At 48.0% G+C, this 17631-nt stretch overlaps 6 protein-coding genes across 6 annotated transcripts; 3 read left to right on the top strand and 3 right to left on the bottom strand.

The window, feature by feature from the left end:
• Positions 1-572: 572 nt before the first annotated feature.
• FSUBG_1972 (cercosporin toxin biosynthesis) lies at positions 573-1823 on the bottom strand (the record flags this gene model as incomplete). Its single annotated transcript, XM_036679695.1, has 1 exon — positions 573-1823. The coding sequence occupies one exon, from the start codon at positions 1821-1823 to the stop codon at positions 573-575; it is 1251 nt and encodes a 416-aa protein (XP_036542615.1).
• An 874-nt stretch (positions 1824-2697) lies between these two features.
• FSUBG_1971 (organic hydroperoxide resistance) lies at positions 2698-3252 on the top strand (the record flags this gene model as incomplete). Its single annotated transcript, XM_036679694.1, has 1 exon — positions 2698-3252. One exon carries the CDS (start codon positions 2698-2700, stop codon positions 3250-3252), a length of 555 nt encoding a protein of 184 aa, XP_036542614.1.
• Positions 3253-6147: 2895 nt separating this feature from the next.
• FSUBG_1970 (hydrophobin) lies at positions 6148-6743 on the bottom strand (the record flags this gene model as incomplete). Its single annotated transcript, XM_036679693.1, has 4 exons — positions 6148-6261; positions 6308-6372; positions 6423-6527; positions 6581-6743. 4 exons carry the CDS (start codon positions 6741-6743, stop codon positions 6148-6150), a joined length of 447 nt encoding a protein of 148 aa, XP_036542613.1.
• Positions 6744-8026: 1283 nt separating this feature from the next.
• On the top strand, positions 8027-8427 carry FSUBG_1969 (hydrophobin 1; the record flags this gene model as incomplete). The annotated part of the gene is made up of 3 exons (XM_036679691.1): positions 8027-8164; positions 8214-8294; positions 8347-8427. 3 exons carry the CDS (start codon positions 8027-8029, stop codon positions 8425-8427), a joined length of 300 nt encoding a protein of 99 aa, XP_036542612.1.
• Positions 8428-10676: 2249 nt separating this feature from the next.
• On the top strand, positions 10677-11057 carry FSUBG_1968 (uncharacterized protein; the record flags this gene model as incomplete). Its single annotated transcript, XM_036679690.1, has 1 exon — positions 10677-11057. The coding sequence occupies one exon, from the start codon at positions 10677-10679 to the stop codon at positions 11055-11057; it is 381 nt and encodes a 126-aa protein (XP_036542611.1).
• Positions 11058-11813: 756 nt separating this feature from the next.
• Positions 11814-17219, bottom strand: FSUBG_1967 (sugar transporter; the record flags this gene model as incomplete). The annotated part of the gene is made up of 11 exons (XM_036679689.1): positions 11814-12256; positions 12309-12593; positions 13040-14061; positions 14121-14214; positions 14361-14906; positions 14957-15112; positions 15652-15717; positions 15776-15869; positions 15924-15946; positions 15998-17033; positions 17091-17219. 11 exons carry the CDS (start codon positions 17217-17219, stop codon positions 11814-11816), a joined length of 3894 nt encoding a protein of 1297 aa, XP_036542610.1.
• Between the last annotated feature and the right edge of the window lie 412 nt (positions 17220-17631).

Below are 17631 nucleotides of genomic sequence, written 5' to 3'. Positions count from 1 at the left end.
TATTTAATTATCACATTTTCATGTGAATTCAGAAATTGTTTGCTTTACGTCGGACGCTAGATATTGTTCCTCTTAATGTCACAGCACTAGACATTGTTCTTTTTGGTGGCGGGGTTTGCCGACCACCAACAGCCAAATTAAGCTCACTAAGTCTCTGATTGTTCTCGATTGTCTTTTAATTCCGACTCTGTAAGTGGGCACGATCGATTTAGTCATCAACTCGGCATGCGGGCTTAGCATGCTCATTCGCTTTTGTCGCGAGCCTTTCTTTGGTGGAAGCTTGTTTGGCGTCGCAGCCGTGGTTCGTAAGACAGCACGACGGGTGCCACTTGGCTCACCCTCAATCATTTTAAAATCCACGGGGACTGAAGCAGCAGTTGACGCCATGTTTGAGTATTCTAGGAACTTGTAGCACAGAACTGATAAGAAGTGTCTTTGTTGGGAGGCCTTTGAAGATAGTATCAGACTAAAATAAACCAATCTATAGACAAGGGCTTTGAGTGTTTAATAGCTATCAGCTCGGTACCTTATTAATGGAAGTACAGGGAGAGTTGATAGTGAATCTGATATAGTTATAGAGATGCCACCTTCAGCTCAGAGAAAGGCTTCATCTGGAACATATGCTCTGCGCCACCACCACTAAGTCCCACCGTCTTCTCACCACGCTCCATCATCAACTTAGCATAGTCTTTAAGCGCTTCAGCACCAAGAGAGGCACGGTTAATGCTACTGCACAAGTCTGCTGCTCCCTGGAACGCAGAGTTGGCTCCAACGCCTCCAACAGGTGTCATGGGATGTGCTGCATCGCCTAGCAAAGTCACTGCCGCAACATCAGGGCTTCTGAGCAGCCCATCCCACTCCCCCTTGAATGTCTCTGGAGAGGATGCGAAGAATGCAAGCGTGGACGATGCAGATGGGTCCTGGCTCTGCAGCAGTGATCGGACGGTTGGATGCCAGTTCTTGGTCATCTCAACTGTCGTCTCAACAGACTGCGTAGCATCGAGGCCGTGGAGATCTTCTGCTGCGATTCCCAGTAGGGTTCTGTTGATGCATAGGACCCAGTACACGTAGTCGTCTGGCGCTCTGTACTTGGTCCTTTCGTCGGCGCTTAGTGCTTGTGGAAACTCCATTGTATCAGTGAAGAGCTTGAGCCCAGGCTTGCTGCTATCTCCAGCAAGACATATTCCTCCGAAGAATTCTTTGGCCATAGAAGCTCGGGTTTCGGGATTGGTGAATGTTTTTCCATAGATAGCTCCGCACTCAGTGTCCAAGACAGTGTAATTCGGCATCAGCTGCCGACGAATATGAGATCTGGTCCCGTCGGCGCCGACCAAGATAGCTCCTGTTTCCTTAGTGCCATCTGTAAACGTCACCTCGACACCACCACTGGTGACACGATAGCTTTCGAAATTCTTTCCAAAGCTGATATCATCTTCCAACCCCTCTAAAAGCACATTTCGAAGAACAACGCGATCGGCGTTATAATACTTCCCCTCCAGCATCGGAGGCGGACCACGTCGCTCACCAGATGGTACTGTTGCCTGGCCGGTAAGAGCATCTAGGCCGCTCATGGCTGGGTTGAAGAGGGCGCAGGTATCTTCGTAGGCCTTCCAGAGATGGTCTGGGAGCAGTTCCCGGAGTGCATTTGCGCCGTCGGGGTTTATGCGAATGCGATAACCTTGGGGACGGAAGTCTGCGGATGAATCGCGTTCAAAGATGTGGAATGGTACAGGTGGCCTTGCACGTTTGAGTCCTTGAGCGAGGGCCAGGCCTCCAAGTCCTCCTCCTACAATCAAGACTCTGTTTTGGCCAGTGGATGACATTTTCAAAGTAAATGGTGTAATGGGATTTTGGTTCGACTTAGTAATTAAATCTTGGGGGGAAGTTTTAGTGAGATGTTACTGAGAAAAATTTCCATAAATTATCTTCTCAGTATTTATATATCTTCCGGTAAGGGGCCTTCTATTATAATTTCGCTATTTAGTCAGTTTCGTATCATCCGGCTGAAGTATTCGGGACTTTCTAACATCCGATGAAACTACCCTGGAGCGTTGTCCGGGGATTTGTGAACCGAATGAACGCTCTGTCCAATCAAAGGGTTGGTGACCCTCACCTTACCTGAATGAGCCAAGGTTCGACGATCAGTTTGAGGCTTTACTGTTTATGGTAAGGTAGCTGTCTCTCTGTCATCATGTTTGGACACCCAAGTATACAAGAAGAGAAGCATCTATCTACAAATCAGCATAGCTAACCACGAGTTCTATCAATTCCAAGTACCTACATGGGACAATCCGGCTAATAGTTAAAGCTGGGCAATGTTATCAGGTCAGTCAAAGAGCCGTATCAGGTCACGTGCTGCTTTAGTTTTATTTCCAAATACTGAAGCAGCCTTTTGACATACTCTGACTTCGTTCGACAGAGTATACCTTGTCTCTCTATATGCTCCTTTTTGCCTTTCCAATCATACTTACATATAAGGAGTAATAGTTATAGTTTTTATTTAATAAATCAATAATCCCTTATTGTCTTACATTGCTGGGGCCAGATCAATGACGTAGGGCGTTGCTACAGAAACTCGACTCTAAGGCTAATAGTGACGTGGTTGACTCATGACTTTTACGCTCATAAAACCAAAGTCAACACCACATAATCATCCCTCCATAGTTCACACAACTCACGCCATTCAAATCAATCACCATGTCTCTTCGCATCTCCCAATCCCTCCGCCGCGCAGCCCTGCGCCCCAGCCCATCAACCATCCTCAGAACCCCAATCATTCCCCGCCGCTTCCAAAGCGCCCTGCAGAAAAAAGACGGGCCGGTCCTCTACTCCGCCCATGCCAAAGTCGTCGGCGCCCGCAAGGGCCACGTCGAAGCAGAGTCTCTCAACGTCGACCTCACCATGTCCAAGGCCCTCGGCGGCCCCGGCGACGCAGGCAAGACCAATCCTGAGGAGATGTTCGCCGCTGGCTACGGCGCTTGCTTCCAGTCTGCTATGAACGCCGTAGCCGCCAAGGACGGCATCACCATGCCCACTGCGCCCGAGGACAGTATTGTTGAGACGACGGTGCATCTTATCGGAGATATGCAGAATCTTGATTTGGGGCTTCGTGTGGATATGAAGATTATGGTCAGGGGGTTAGAGAAGGAGCAGATAGAGGGTATTGTTGAGAAGACTAAGAATGTTTGTCCCTATAGCAGGGCTATCAAAGGCAATGTCTGGACACAGTACACGGTTGTTAAGCTGGATTAATCGAGGATATGGGCACCGCACTCGCCCTTTCGGGCTTCTGTCTTTTAAAGTCAGCTGAGATGAAAAACAAATCAGAATGCGGTTTCTTGCTGAATGATGACTTCCGGAGATAATTCCATTGGTGCCAACTAAGTAGGAGTTTCACTTATTATCTGGTCAAATACAAAGACGGTTGTTAAAAAGCGGCAGTTTCGAGATTGAGATAATCCAATATAGAGAAAAATTAGAATCATGTTTTCTAAGTATCCAAAAGACATAAAATTCAGCTCTGCAATTCGGGGCCGGTTGCTCAATGTAGGGTAGGCGGGAGACGGAAATAAGACATAATTTGAATGTTGATCCGGGTTTACAAGTAGGTACACATCACGCCAGAGGGCCTAATTCCCAACTGCGCTATAGCTGAGTTCGCATCCTCTATTCACTGTTGCTAGACATTGCCATTCTGTCCTTACCGGTCTTGTTCTGCATGTCCTTGATGTTAAGCCGGACTGCAGTACTTGCAATACGGTTCAACTGCGACACCCTGCGATGTAACCCAAAGTTTCCGAGGCCTTTACTGACTAACGACACTCGCATGTATCAAATAACCCCGTTTCTTGAATAACAATCTCTGTATGAAACTAAAGAGATCTTCGCTCCAGTCCTGTCATATTAGGTACCTTCGCGCCCAGTAGACTCGGATCCCAGCACCCTTGCCTCAACAACCTGATCACAGTGAGATTTTAGACCAGCCTCACCTGAAGGCTGAAGAGGGGAAACCAACCAACACGTGTAGGCCATAATAGATATCCATATGAGCCCGAAGGGCAAGTGTTGGGCCGTCGCGTCGACTCCCGGTCGGGAAACTTTAGTCCTTTCTCTTTCAAGACCTCAGGCAGGGCACTACTCTCTCATCTAGGCCTCAATAAGAGTGAAATGGGTATGGCCTCATCAAGACCTCCGTTCGCGAGCGGTGGTTGAGTTATGAAATGAGGCTCTAGGACTTGAATTGCAGGGATTACCAACTGCTGTGGATCCGAAGGCTCTCGGTGAACATTTCAGCTTTAGACAATAGCTTTCTGGAGTTGGTCGACCAGCCTCTTCTTCGTCTAATCTTGTACCTCATGCAATGCAGTGATACCAAGATACCAATAAATTAGTCACAGTATGGTCTTGCTGCAGCGAGATGCTGAAGCCATGTTGCGGGGTAATGCAGCACCGGGTGTCGGTGGAAGCAAGCTACAGGGGTATCATCACGAAGTTTTGGACCCTTAGTTGAACCTGTAAGGTCTAGTTGAGAGTCTAGTGATAGTTTATTCTCCCCCCCTCGCCTAAACTAACTGCTAGTATCATTTGGATGTTTCCTAATTGATCCAGGACATCCGAGTTGTGATTGTCGCTAGTGTTTGTGCCGAAACGGTCCCGATGAGGCGTTACGAGCAAACAATGGACATGCATGACAAATTGACAATGTAGTGCGTTCAGGGTCGTCAATGGTATTTACTGCCATCGGATCATAGCCACGTCTCACTGCATGCCTGATCACGGTGCATTAAACGGGTTACTGGGTCGATCATACGGTAATACGGCACAAACCCGTCAGCCCGGTTCAGTATACGAGGCTGGTGCTACAATAACAAAACGCAAACACCCAAGTCTACGCGAGGTTTCAACTGCCTCGGAAATATTTTCTTCACCCGCATAACTTCGCATTGCTATCCTACAACAGATGCAGTAACTGATGATCAGACCATGACGATATCAAATCCAATTCAGCGGTCCTGTCTCCATCTTAAACTCTGACACCCTGTCTATGTCCTCCAAATCATTGGTTCTGGGAACTGTCAGCTACAAAGCTATTGACCGGTCTATCGAGGAGCTATTGGCATGGCTTGCAGTAGCAGAAACCTTGTCGCACCAACCACCCGCCACCAAAATCTGTGGCGAGGAATCAATGGTCATTTTTTCTTCTGTGGCGCTCTATAAGGGCCCTGATCATACCCGAAATGGTCGCCGTTGGGCGTACTAAGAGCGGGTGTTCCTTTCCACTACCGTCAACGTCGTTGTTGAACCTACAGTTGAGGTATTTTTAGATCCACAGCGACGACCCATTTGGGCCGCTTTCTCAGATGAACTGGGTTTTTGGGAATAGGTTATTCTTTATGGCGTTCTGCTTCTCTCGGAACTAATAATCGCGTGATTTGAGATAAACGTCATAATACATCTTGACTCCAGTCTTGACTTGAAGATCGATCTGAGACTAGTGCGCGGATCCATCTACGCATTGATAATCCCCAGACTCGCCAAGTGTCGTCAATCGATTAACTGGACACTAAGATCTCACCCCCCTGTCAAGGCTGACAACGATCAAGGATCTCCAGCCCAGGTACCAGGTTCAGGCACAAACAACAAACGTGTCTCAAAGCGCAATGCCGAGAGGCCGATGCTTTTTACAAAGTGGCTTTATCCTACGTGGCAAGGCGGCTCAACGTGGTATCACCAGAGAAGTGTTACAGCTAGTCTCGATTTTAGCGCAAGCCATGCTTATTACCATAATGGCCTGTGCTAGTGCGACGAGAGGCTCTCGACCGTTTGAGTGCCATTCTCGTCTTTGGCGCTGGTGGAATTTCTCACCAAACATTACCGTGTTGGGCCTACGCTACACAGCTCGCGATCCACAGTACCCCGAGTTTTTCACAGATCTGACAAGAGTATGGAGCAAACAAGAGTATCTGCAGGTTTTAAATCGCCTCTTTTGGACAGCTAAGGTTTACTAATTACTATGTACGACCCTCTTCTGTCCCATCGGCCAAGGTCATCATCCCAATCCATCATCAAAGGAGTGTGAGAAACGAAAGTAGGTACAGCTAATAAGCGTAGATACAAGACTCTGGGTAGTATGTATAAGACAGCCTCTTACTCCTTGATGGCCTTGTAGCCGCCGCCCTTGCCTCCCTTTCCGCCCTTGTAGATGTTGATGTTGATGGTCACGGGCGCATTGAAGTCAATTTCGCCAATGCACATTTGGAACTGATTACTGTGAGCGACGCGTGGGGACTGGGGATAAGGTACTTACGCCGCTGTTGTTGTTGCAGCAGATGATCTTCGCGTTGCAGACCTCCGAGTTGGAGCAGGTTTGAGCTTGAAGTTGTCAGGTTACTCGCACAGTAGGAGAAAAGATGAAGACTTACTTCCATCAGCGGCAGTGGTGCAGCAGTACTGAGTTCCAGAAGAACAAGCGTTGCCCTGGTTGTTAGTTGGAGCAGGACAGTTCTTGTCACTACCCTTCTTGGCTCCTTCATGCAGATCAAGTTAGATTCACCACTGCACCATGTTTCGGTGAACTTACGACGAAGAGCTGGGAGTCTAGGCCATGGAATGTCTCCCATAGTAGGTCCTCTAGGCTCAATGTCTCGAGCCTCAACCTCAACAGCCGGCTCGGCAACAGGCGAGGCAATAGCGCCCTGCAAAACGGCGAGGCCGTAGAAGATGGCGGAGAGTTGGAATTGCATGATAGCTCAAGACAGAAGGGTGAGAGTGAGTGTGTGTGCTCGAGTAATGTGAACGAGTGGAGTAGTGATACCGGAGAAAGTTTGAGGGAGACAGAGACTGGTATTTGTGCAGATGTCTTAAAGTACATGTCCCGTAAGCTGAAATTCCAAATTCGCACCCGTTACTACTGTGGACGGTTATAATGACAATAAATGACATAAGGGCCGTCTGTGCTAAGGTTTGTTTTCTCGTGTTGGGGGCTTGCGGATGTCGGCGTTGGGTCAATGCGCATATGCAGAGCGATCCGGGGTATACGGTAATAACCAATATTCAGCCAGCCATAATATGAGCCACTGAATAAGCCTTTTAGTTTTGAGACTTCGGACTCTGTGACGAGATCTATTGAACTTTGTTTCTAGGATCTCTCAATTCTCCTAGTTGAGACCGTTTTAAACGTCTGGTGTCTTACACGTGATTACAAGTCACTGCATCCTGATTGTTCCCGAGTCTAAGACTAGTAGATCAAGTCTTTGTGTTTTCTTGGTAGAGAGACTACTGCTTATGTTGTGAGGCCCGAGAATCTAAGGCGTACTGCAACATCTGTGCTGTTACATGCGTCAAGCCCTCGAATCTGTTGGTCCATCTTCCCCTGCTGATCCGGGTCTCGGCCTCCGATTCCATCAATAGCCAATGAATGAACTACTCTGTCATTGAAGCCTAATTCGCCGATGCATCCTCGTCTTTGTTGGCTACCTATCTTCATGCATTGCATGTGCTATACTCACTGGCTGTCATTGCGGCTGAGAAGCCATGCTTGCTTATGTCCAACCCTTTCCTCGCCGGATCATTCGGAACCTCGGTGCCGACTTAACATGAGGCATTGGACTCAGCTCACACGGACTATCGCATGAGGCTCAATCCAGACCTGGGTCTGGATCCAGCCTCTTGTCCGTCCCTCCAACGATTTCACGATGTTTGCTCAGTTGTGGAGTTAGCCAACCTCTCATAGCGTTTGCTTTTGCATGAATTCGGCGCTCATTATGGTCTAAGAGGGAGGAAAAGAGTTCGATAGCTTCAAGTTCAGCTGACACAAGGTCACTCGGGCGTCAAGAGAGGGCATCGTGAGGTCTCGAGTTGAACAAGACATGTATCTCTCTGAGGCAAGAATATCTATATAAGGACGATTATTCTCCCCCTAAACTCATCTTTTCCTCATCACTCACTCACTCAACAATCAACTCAGATCCCAAATCAACTCTTCAACACTCTCTTTCGAGACAATCACTTCTTACAAACTTTCAACATGAAGTTCACCGCCTCCGTTCTTACTCTCCTCGCCGTCGCCACTGGCGCTCTCGCCTCTCCTCACGGCCCCCCTTCCCCCTCCCCCTCCCCCTCCTCCAGCCCCCAAGAACAACAACAACAACAACCAGCAGAACCAGTGCGGTAACGGACAGTCTCTCTACTGCTGCACCTCCGCTGGCAACAAGGCCGACGTTGAGTGTGTTTCTTTCACCAACGGTGGTCTTGGAGGCGTCTGCAACGGTATCCAGATGTGCTGCAACAACAACGTGAGTACACTAACATCCCAGACTTGGCTGCAACTTGCTAACTTAGATATAGAACGGCAATCAGGGCTGCAACTTCAACGTTGGCGGTGGCACCATCACCATCAAGAAGACTGTCAAGAACTTCGGCTGGTAAAGGGTTTTACCCCTCTATCGATCATGGGGGCCTCCGCACTTGAGAGTCACTGACTATGATACATCGATACTTACGAAGATCTACGATCATTTGACACACGAAACCTTTACGATCATTACTACGCGATGGATGAATGAATTTGAGATTGATATGGGATTTGGAATGATTCGCTTCTGCCGGTTCTGGTAGGGGATGGCTCTGGCCAAGCTGCCCTCGAACGTTACCATCCACACGCTTCTTGGCAAGCATTTCTTGGGGTCTAGTTAGTTGTTAAGTACATAACAATGAAAACATATCTGGTTCTTGGACTTTACTGCCCCAAGGCAAAGTGATTTTAAGTTCTCTGTGCGGAGTTAAGCTCTCAGCCACGAGTCACGGCCTATAATTTGAGCATCAGACCAAAGCGCCTGACCAATTATTGCAGGGTAAGCTGAAATGATGGACACCTAGACTACGGCTGTTTGGCCAGCCACGCTGATGTAGCAATCAGGGATACTTTGGCTAGAACCGACCACACAAAGGTTCATGTTTGCAGCCAACAGCAGGAATAGATTTGAGGGAGCCCCAAACTACAACTGAACCTTTTTCCATTGAGAGTCGCAAGTAGAGTTTAAAGTTTGTGGCTAATTATCAACGATGGGTTTGAAGAGTCGACAGCGACGTGTACCGAAAAGCAAAGGAATTCTGTCGACCTTATGGCGACGATGTTGATGTAATAAGTCGCAGCTAAGACCACGTGAAAGAGGATGTGTCTCTCGATATATTTGAGCATAAATGATGGAGAGAGCCCCGAGCCGTAGAATAGAGGGCCAGCCATTGTGCGAATAGACGATGCCAAGAAGAGGTCGACGCGGCTGCAGCAATCTTGTATATGATGGCAATGACTAGCAAGGGCATGTGCGATGATTTTGTATAGGCTGACAGGCTGTTGTGGCCAGTGATTACATCGTGGAGGTCAAGGCACGACCACGAACATAACAAATTGCCACCAAATACGTGAAATGCAGTCATTTACGCACGCGAGGCCGGAGAATTTGTTGCTGTGAAGCCCTAGACCAAAGGACTTCAAAATGATAGGGCTGAAGTAGAGTCCAGCGATGAGTCCCACGGTGACCGAAGAGATTACCTTGCTGCGGAGATTCATCGTGATTGCAGTTATTGTGAATAAAGTTCTGAAAGAGATGATTCTTGTAGGTGTGCTTTGTGAGGTGGCGTTGGTCTTTTTCGGGGAGCTTGAGTAGAGGACAAAAGAGGAAAGAAAATGGCGGAATGGGAGAGGGACAGAATTTATAGATAAGAGAATAAAGGAGAGAACTTTCTAAGTGTTTACCTTTCGGAACTGAATTATAAAGAGTGTCAATGTTATTTGGCAAAGCTTAATGATAGTGGAAGTTTACGATATTCTAGTGGGGGGTATGAAGTTTTGAATAGAATTTGGTAGATAAATCGAGAATAAGTAACTACTCTTCAGTGCTATGACGGACATTATTTTTATTGGTCAAGCTTTAATTCTGACTTGGGTACTTAACTTCGTGCTGGCTATACAACTGTGTAGTTGATCGTGTATAAGGAGGTTAAGCTTTGGGCACCGTTGAAAGTTACAGACCAACTGAGGAACCGTACATGAGCGCTACTGAAAACTATCTCGGGTCAGGTACCTTAGGTAGTTGGAGGCACGCATTGTGAGAATCTTATTGTTCTTCATCATAAATCACCAATCCTTATATATTAAACGAAAGTTAATTGGATTCACATGAAACCTTGACTTCCTCCTTGATAAGTAAATGTACAAGAAAATCACAACAAGGCTGCAAATTGCAGCTTGTCATGTGTAGGCATGGAGTTAAGTAGAAATAGCCAGTCAGTCAGTCTCTGGCTCCGAAGCCGAAACGCGAAATCCGGAAATTTATCAGCAAGGAATGTGGAGCATCTGCGCCGAGATATCATTGGTTAACTGACAAACGCGCCCCACCTGAAGCAACTTTTATCGAGGCTAAGATCTGACTTGAAGGATTCATGATGAGCACTGCCGCGAGCTTGCATTAGCAGCGACTGACTTATAAATAAGAGAGTAATGGAAACTGGTAGGAGCAAGAGTAGAACAAATTAATATAAAAGGACTGGTCAATGCCCTCCTGATAACATTGACTTCTCAACACAAAATATCCCAAACTCTCAAACTCCAATTCTACCACTTCAAACTCAATACATAAATATTTAAACAAGACCTCGTGATCCCAACGATCAAAATGTCCCACCCAATCATCTTCAACGGCAGTCTCGGTCTAGGCCTCATGCTAGTCGGCCTCGGTCTCAACGCAACCCTCCGCCCAAACAACCATCTCCAAAACCTAGAATTTCCCATCCCCACTGAACCTCTCGCAAAAAAGTTCAGTCTCGCCCTAATGAGGATCTGGGGCATTCGCAACATCACTGTCGGCGTGTTGATTTCCATCATTTGGAACACGGGAGACGAGAAGCTGATGGCTAAGGCTTTGAGTGCAGCGCTGGCTATGCCAATCACCGATGGGTTTGTGAGCAGGATTATCATCGGCGGTGGGGAGACGCAGCATTGGGTGTTCCCTCCTCTGCTTGTGGTGATGATTGCTGGATTGTTTGGATACTTTTGATAGTGCAGCTAGTATGGTTGTTAAGGTGTAGGTGTAGATACCATCCTCTTACAGGAGAATACGTGTATCTGAAAGTTATCAGTTCCAGAGATCGGTTACCTTTTGAATCTATTTATATTATATATTTAATATTAATTCATATGCGTATCGAGGTAAAACACATCTTAACGGCATGGCAAAAAGTATGACTCTCTCTGTACTGCTTGGCTAAATGTGTGACGTTCTTCATGAAAGACATAGTACTTCGTGAGCTTGATTAGGATCCACCTACAATGGTGCAAAAGCTAGCATTCTTTAGTCAAGTTTTATTGTTTTGCATGCATAAAGAGCTGCTAAATCTGCCGCAGTGGCTTACTCGTAATGATGCCCAAGTCTCGGTGAATACAGCAACCTTGAAATCAGCGTACGCTTTGCATATGGAGCATAGACTCATCCATTACTTGTTGCCGTCACTGGTCTTCCTGACCATTTTATACGAGAGTCTATATAGTACAAGTTTCAGGGATGGCGGCGTCAGGAGTGAAGCGATCCTAGTTCAACACAATTACATACCCGTGCTTGCTATGGGATTCTCTTGTATCTAATCTTCTTGCATTTGATTTTCCACAGGCTATGTGTAAGCACAAGAAAAAAAGAGCCTTGATAGCTTCTAGTCAAGAAGTTTTCATCTCTTGGTCCAGTTACCAATTATCACAATGACATAGCAAACGGCGCTAATTGTTCCGCCAACTGTAATATTTAAAAGTAAATCAATGCTCAATGACCCAGTGCTCTAGTATACTCGAGAAATCCATCTATCGCTTTAGGTTCTTCCAAGAATCTCAGCATATATCCATGCCATTCTGAACCAAATTCGGCTGTATACTCAGCCTTACAGAACTCCCAATAGTCAGGATACCATCCGGATTGTTCCCAGTCGATAAGTGCCACGATCGTAGATGGGGAGTCTGGGCTGACCATAATATTGCTCGGATGGAGATCGGCGAGGGTGAAGACAACCTGGCCGTCATCTGGGAGCATTTCACGATAGGGATCAGGGATCTCTTCTGGCTTCATTCCTGGCCAATGATCTTTAACGGCCTGCCTAAGCACTAGTGAGATCCAGTCATGGAAACCTTTGACAGTGGTGAAAGGACCAGCTGGGGGCCTGTTAGAATTGGTGATAGAGATGTCATAATAAGGGCTACGATCCATTCGGCCTTGTAATCATTAGTTCAAGCGATACGCCACGCATCCTGTCATCTCACTCACCAAGAAACTGATCATTGGGGTCTTGAGACAGTGTCCGTAGACTCGAGACCATAGATCTCAGTGCGCCCCAGAAACCCGTCTTCTCATCCTCGGTCATCGATGGCCAACGTTCCTCGACGGTGACGCCGTTCACCATCTCCATATAAAGCAGCACGTAGCCATCCTCTGTGGACCAGCCGTATATTTCCGGAACCGGGACTTGTGGAAGAACTCGCCTAAGGGCCCAGAGGCATTGACCTTCAGAGATATTGACAGTTTCGTCCCGGCCAAATTTGACCGCGAGGCCTAGAGACTCGAAAAACACAGCCCCCCGCCTGGCTTTCTCATGATCTTGGGAGGTATTTTGGGCCACGCTTTTTGCTAAGACTTCCGATAAGGTGGGGAGCGACTGTCCATTATTTCGAGAGAAGAAACTAGAGTCTTGAAAGACAACAGTTGGGTTTGAGGGAAGAGAAGATAAAGAAATCGTCGGGCCTGAAGCGGACGAACTTGGTGCCATTTTTGGGACTTGATTTGCATGAGAGTAAAGTAGCATCATGCATGACTGCGGCTGTTGGTTCTCGCGAGGGATCGGCTCGGAACAATAATTGTAGCGAGACTGAGCTGTGGATCCTCGAATGCATGATAAGACGAGGCATATGGTAATTTACTATATAATTAAGCAAATGTTGTAATGGCACGAGTAAACTCGTCGGCAACCTACTCCGCCGAATCCATTGGCTGAAACATACCCATCGTATCAAAAATGCTATCATGCATCCAAGTCCCCAGATCAATCTGATGATCCCCAGGTATCGACTCAAAGCTATTCCAAACCTCTAGATGACCCGACTCGTCTGCCGCAAAACCGTCCTGCGACACATGTATATCATCCTCAGTCCTGAAAAGGCCGTTGTTTTCATCGTGTTCACTTTCTATGGTAGCAGCGACAAGGCGATCAAATGCGTTTCGAGCCTGAACCGCTCTCGGCCAGCTCTCGGAAATGATGTATAGCATCGTGCTGCACGCTCGTACGCTCCTGCTGAATTTGGGACTGAAGATTGACGAGTCTAGACAGAAGCAGTATACCATGACCAAGCCGGCGACGAAGTTGGCGTGGAGTGAGAGTAGAGAGAAGGAGATACATGTCTGTTGGTCGTGAAGGCGTTTCGACAGGGAGCAGACCTGGCCGGCGGAGTGGACGATCTCATGGAAGGTTGGGCTCTGCGGGGTGAGGGTGGGTAAGAATGGGAGGTTCAGGAGTATAATGGCTTTGTGGTATTGAATCATGTGATAATCTGTCGTGAGGTAAGGATGTGGTCTATTCTCAGGATCGGTCTGAGGAATTGCAGCCTTCCACTCTTCCAAAGCTTGTCGAAGACGTGTGACTTTGTGTGGTTTTATCTCGGACACATCCTTGTCCACGCGACATACCGTGTATGAAATCTTGGAATCTATTTGTTGTAGCCGGAATATGTGAATGGCTGGCGTGAGCGCGGTGATCTGAGCAGGATGTTGACTTGACTCAACAACGGCTGCGACAATGGCTTCGTCTGTATCTAATTCATCGTCAATATTGGCTGGAAGCGCGACGTCAATATCTCTATCGGAAATAGAGTGAGGTCGACCCATAGTCCGGGCAACTGATCTCTCCAACATGTATGCCGTCCAGAAAATCCTTTTCCGTCTCTCGTCGATAGATGGAGGGAGGTTTGGGACTTGTCGGTGAAGGCCGTTATCGATGCAACACCGCATTTTTGTCTCGATCATCCACCTGTTTGCCGTTAGATTGCTCATTCTGCAATGCTCTTCAAGTGTGCGGTGGCTGCTTACCAAACGCCAGGGCCTGTCGGCGACCTTAATTGGTATATCGTGAGCAGAAGCATCGCTTCCAAGCTCTCGAGCTTGCCTGTCGCAAAGATACTGTCTGCATCTGCCATTGCACGGGCATAGTGTCGCTGGATTTATCAACTTAGACATGTAGATCCTCTTTTGGGATAGAGCCTAACCTTTGGAGATGAATAATGATCATCGTCGTTGCTCAGCTGCAGGTAACGTGCCCCGATGGCATACACCAGTTGCAACGTCGCGTAGTCGCATCCTTTCGCCACACCCTCTGAATGGACAGCTTTATGTGCCGGACGAGCTCGAGCCTCGCCTCGTGCAATGACTGGACTCTTTTTCGGGGCAGGAAGGGATGCTTGGGGTGCACTCTTGTATAGTAAGCTTCAATGAGCTTGTCGCCGACTTCTTTGCTGGGCAAATGTGAGCCGTCAGATATCTTTTGGCTCTGAACCTGCAGCCCTGTACTGGCAGGCACGCCTATTAATGAGCGTGCGGCGAGATTTATTTGGTGGGAAGTTCCAGCTTGATGGCTTTGGCGTGCATGTACTGAGGAGGGCAATGCTGATCGCAGTAGCTTCGTAAGAGGATATCCGCTTGAAGTTCCCAAGAAGGAGTCAGGCGAGGGAGCAACGATCCCAGCGCTGGCTTCCAAGTCGGAAGTCGCTGTCTCTGTCAAGCTTGAGGGCTCAGTCTCATTTATCCCAGATTGGGTGTCAACCATCGATAGCGTCTGTTGCCAATTGGTTGGAATGACAACATCTTGTCGCGGCGAGGCTATCTCATCTTGTAACCTTGAAATTTGGCGCTCGAGCGACTTCACGTACTCTGCTGGATAAGCTTGCTTGGCGCCATAGGAGCACTTCTCTCCCGCACCGAGGCAATTCGAGCAGGCTGGGAACTCGTTATCGCAGCGCTGCTTGCGGCTCTTGCACCGACGACATGCGACCAGACCTCGAGGGCGACGACGGACAGGTATCGCGCTTGACGATTCGGTTTGTGATTGGGACATTAGTAATGCATCTATTGGTGAGAGAGGTTGAGAGATTCAAGTTACCCCACCTCTAAAGCGATGGCGCTGTAGGCGAGCTGAGCGGGCTTAGTAACTAATTGCACCCTAAGGCACCGCTATTATGTTTCAGGTGTAGTCTATATTTTGTTGTGTAGTATGAAAAGGCCATTGTTGATGGATACTGACAGGATTGGATGATGACAGGGTAGTCGGTGAACGCACAGTTGGTTCAATCGGATATATGGCCATGTCTAAGGACTCGCAATTGCCGAAAGGGCAGCCTTAAATGTAACGCCTGGCATAACTTGCTATATTTACAATTCTACAGAAACTCCAACCTAATAAACACGTATTGCGATACATTGAACTCCTCAATGCTTTAATGTGCTGGTGTTCCCTTCTCGATCTGTGCCACTTCCTGCTTCTCTTCGCGCCCCTTGTCAGGATTACCCCTTTGATTAATTTGTCGACTATGTCTAGCAATAGAAACAGTATCAAAAATATTCCTACTGTCCAAGAAGATGGCGTCGACCTCCTCCAGGTGAAGACCGCTGGTTTCAGGGAAGAAGTACACGCCTAATATGAACCATCAGAGATTACTGCGGCCATCTAAAACATGAGGAAATGCACTCACACGGAAAAGTTAGACAGATGTTGATGGCGGCGTAGATGATGTAGTATTTGTACTTGAGGGTAGCTAGTCCAATGGGAGTGATTTCGGCGACGACCTTTGAACCCTGAAGTTAGAGCTCGGTCCATCACATGCAGGTATTCAGACTTACAAAGTTAAACAGCCAGGCGGTGGCTATTACTAGTTAGCGAAGTATCCCGGACAAGTTGAGAAACGGTAACCTACCAGTTGACATGGCTGTGATGGGCACTCGATGGCTAAGGGGTGATATCTCCGCGGCAAACAGAAACGTCAGTCCAAGAAACCCAGTAGGGAAGAATAGTGAGAAAAGGAAGATGAAAGCCGCCGCAACTCCCACTGACGCCGTATCTCCCGGCTGCGACGACCCTCCCGCAACAACAGCCATACAAACACCCATCCCCAAAGACGAGACCATCATCAGCTTGCGACGTCCAAACCTGTCCACCGTCAGAACTCCAATGGGCGAGCAGATAGTCTGCCACGTGAACACAGAAGCAGCGATGATCTTTGCCGCCCTGGGTGTTTGGCCCAGGTAGTCCTCAAAGATCTTGGCCTGGTAGAAAGCGAGGGCGTTGATGCCGCTCATTTGCTGGAAGCATTGCGCCGCGCAGGCGAGGCACATGCGGTGTAAGAGGCGGAGAGGGCCGTTGGTGAAGATATCCTTGAGTTTGGCTTCTCCAGCGAGGGCCAGAGATGTCTCGATTTCGCGGATTGCTTCACGTACCTCTGTGGAGTTGGCGTCAGTGTTTGTCAAGTCAGCCAGAACCTCTCTTGCACGATCGATACGGCCTTTCTTTGTCAGCCAGCGGGGAGACTCTGGTAACAGTGGTGTAGTAAGCATGATGATGATAGAGAACACAGCCGATAGGGCCATGGGGAACCGGAAGGTAACAGAGCCGTGGTGGAAGGACATGCAAAGATTCGTCCAGCCTCCGATGGCCAAGCCAAGAGAGATGAACAACCCTTCGAGCATGACCGCAGCACCCCTATGAGCAGCGCCAGAACACTCTGCCTGCCAATTGGGAGCAGTGTCTGTAATGTGTCCAAAGCCGTATCCAGAAACCAGTCGACCGACTATGAGCTGCGGCAGTGAGTACGAGGATGCTTGAAGAGCTGCACCTATCGTGTTGATCAAGGCGCCAAAGATGATGGTCTTCTTCCGGCCGAGCTTGTCGCCTAGCCAGATACAACTGAGGCAGCCATAGAGACAGCCCAGAGTGTACATGGCCACGACAGTTCCCTGTCCAGAACTGCAGTCAGAAACTGGTTCAAAAATGGAGGAAGTTGAAGAGCTTACTTGAAGGGTCGAGTTATGGTCTTTGGCGGCTCCTTTGGTGTGTACGGTGTCGAGGGCAGGAAAGGTTTCTACCCACGACGGAAGACTGAGAAAACCTCCGGCGATAGAGTTGTTGTAGCCGAACTGCATAGTAGTATCACTAGTTAGCTTTTATCATACTCTTGCGAACTCCCCCATGTTCATTCAGGATCTTGGCTGACTTACAAAAGATAGCACGGCAAAATGACGGCCCAGATCTGGGCCATTTGGAGTTTCCTCCGTCGGAATCCAAAGAAACCCATCTTTCTTACTGACAGTAAATGCTTGCAAGTTTAGTTGACCTGGGGATGAAGAGCTAGAGTATGGGGATAAAGTAAAGGACGAGAGATGCTTGTCAGAATTTGGGGATCTGAGGAAAGGGATCGCCTTTTATCTTAGCAAGGGTTCGATGTAGTTTGTCGTAGACTTATCACTGTTTGGGTGTCTGCACAGTCTCCAGTACTATATTAGCCATAGCGTATTGGTAGTCATGTTAGTCAATCGGTTCAACCGACAGAGGTTG

This window comes from Fusarium subglutinans (assembly GCF_013396075.1).
Source record: "Fusarium subglutinans strain NRRL 66333 chromosome Unknown NRRL66333_c0000016, whole genome shotgun sequence".
In the NCBI taxonomy this organism is placed as follows: Eukaryota; Fungi; Ascomycota; class Sordariomycetes; order Hypocreales; family Nectriaceae; genus Fusarium; species Fusarium subglutinans.
Note: the sequence above shows the minus strand (reverse complement) of the source record. Positions and strands in the feature narration are given on the sequence as shown.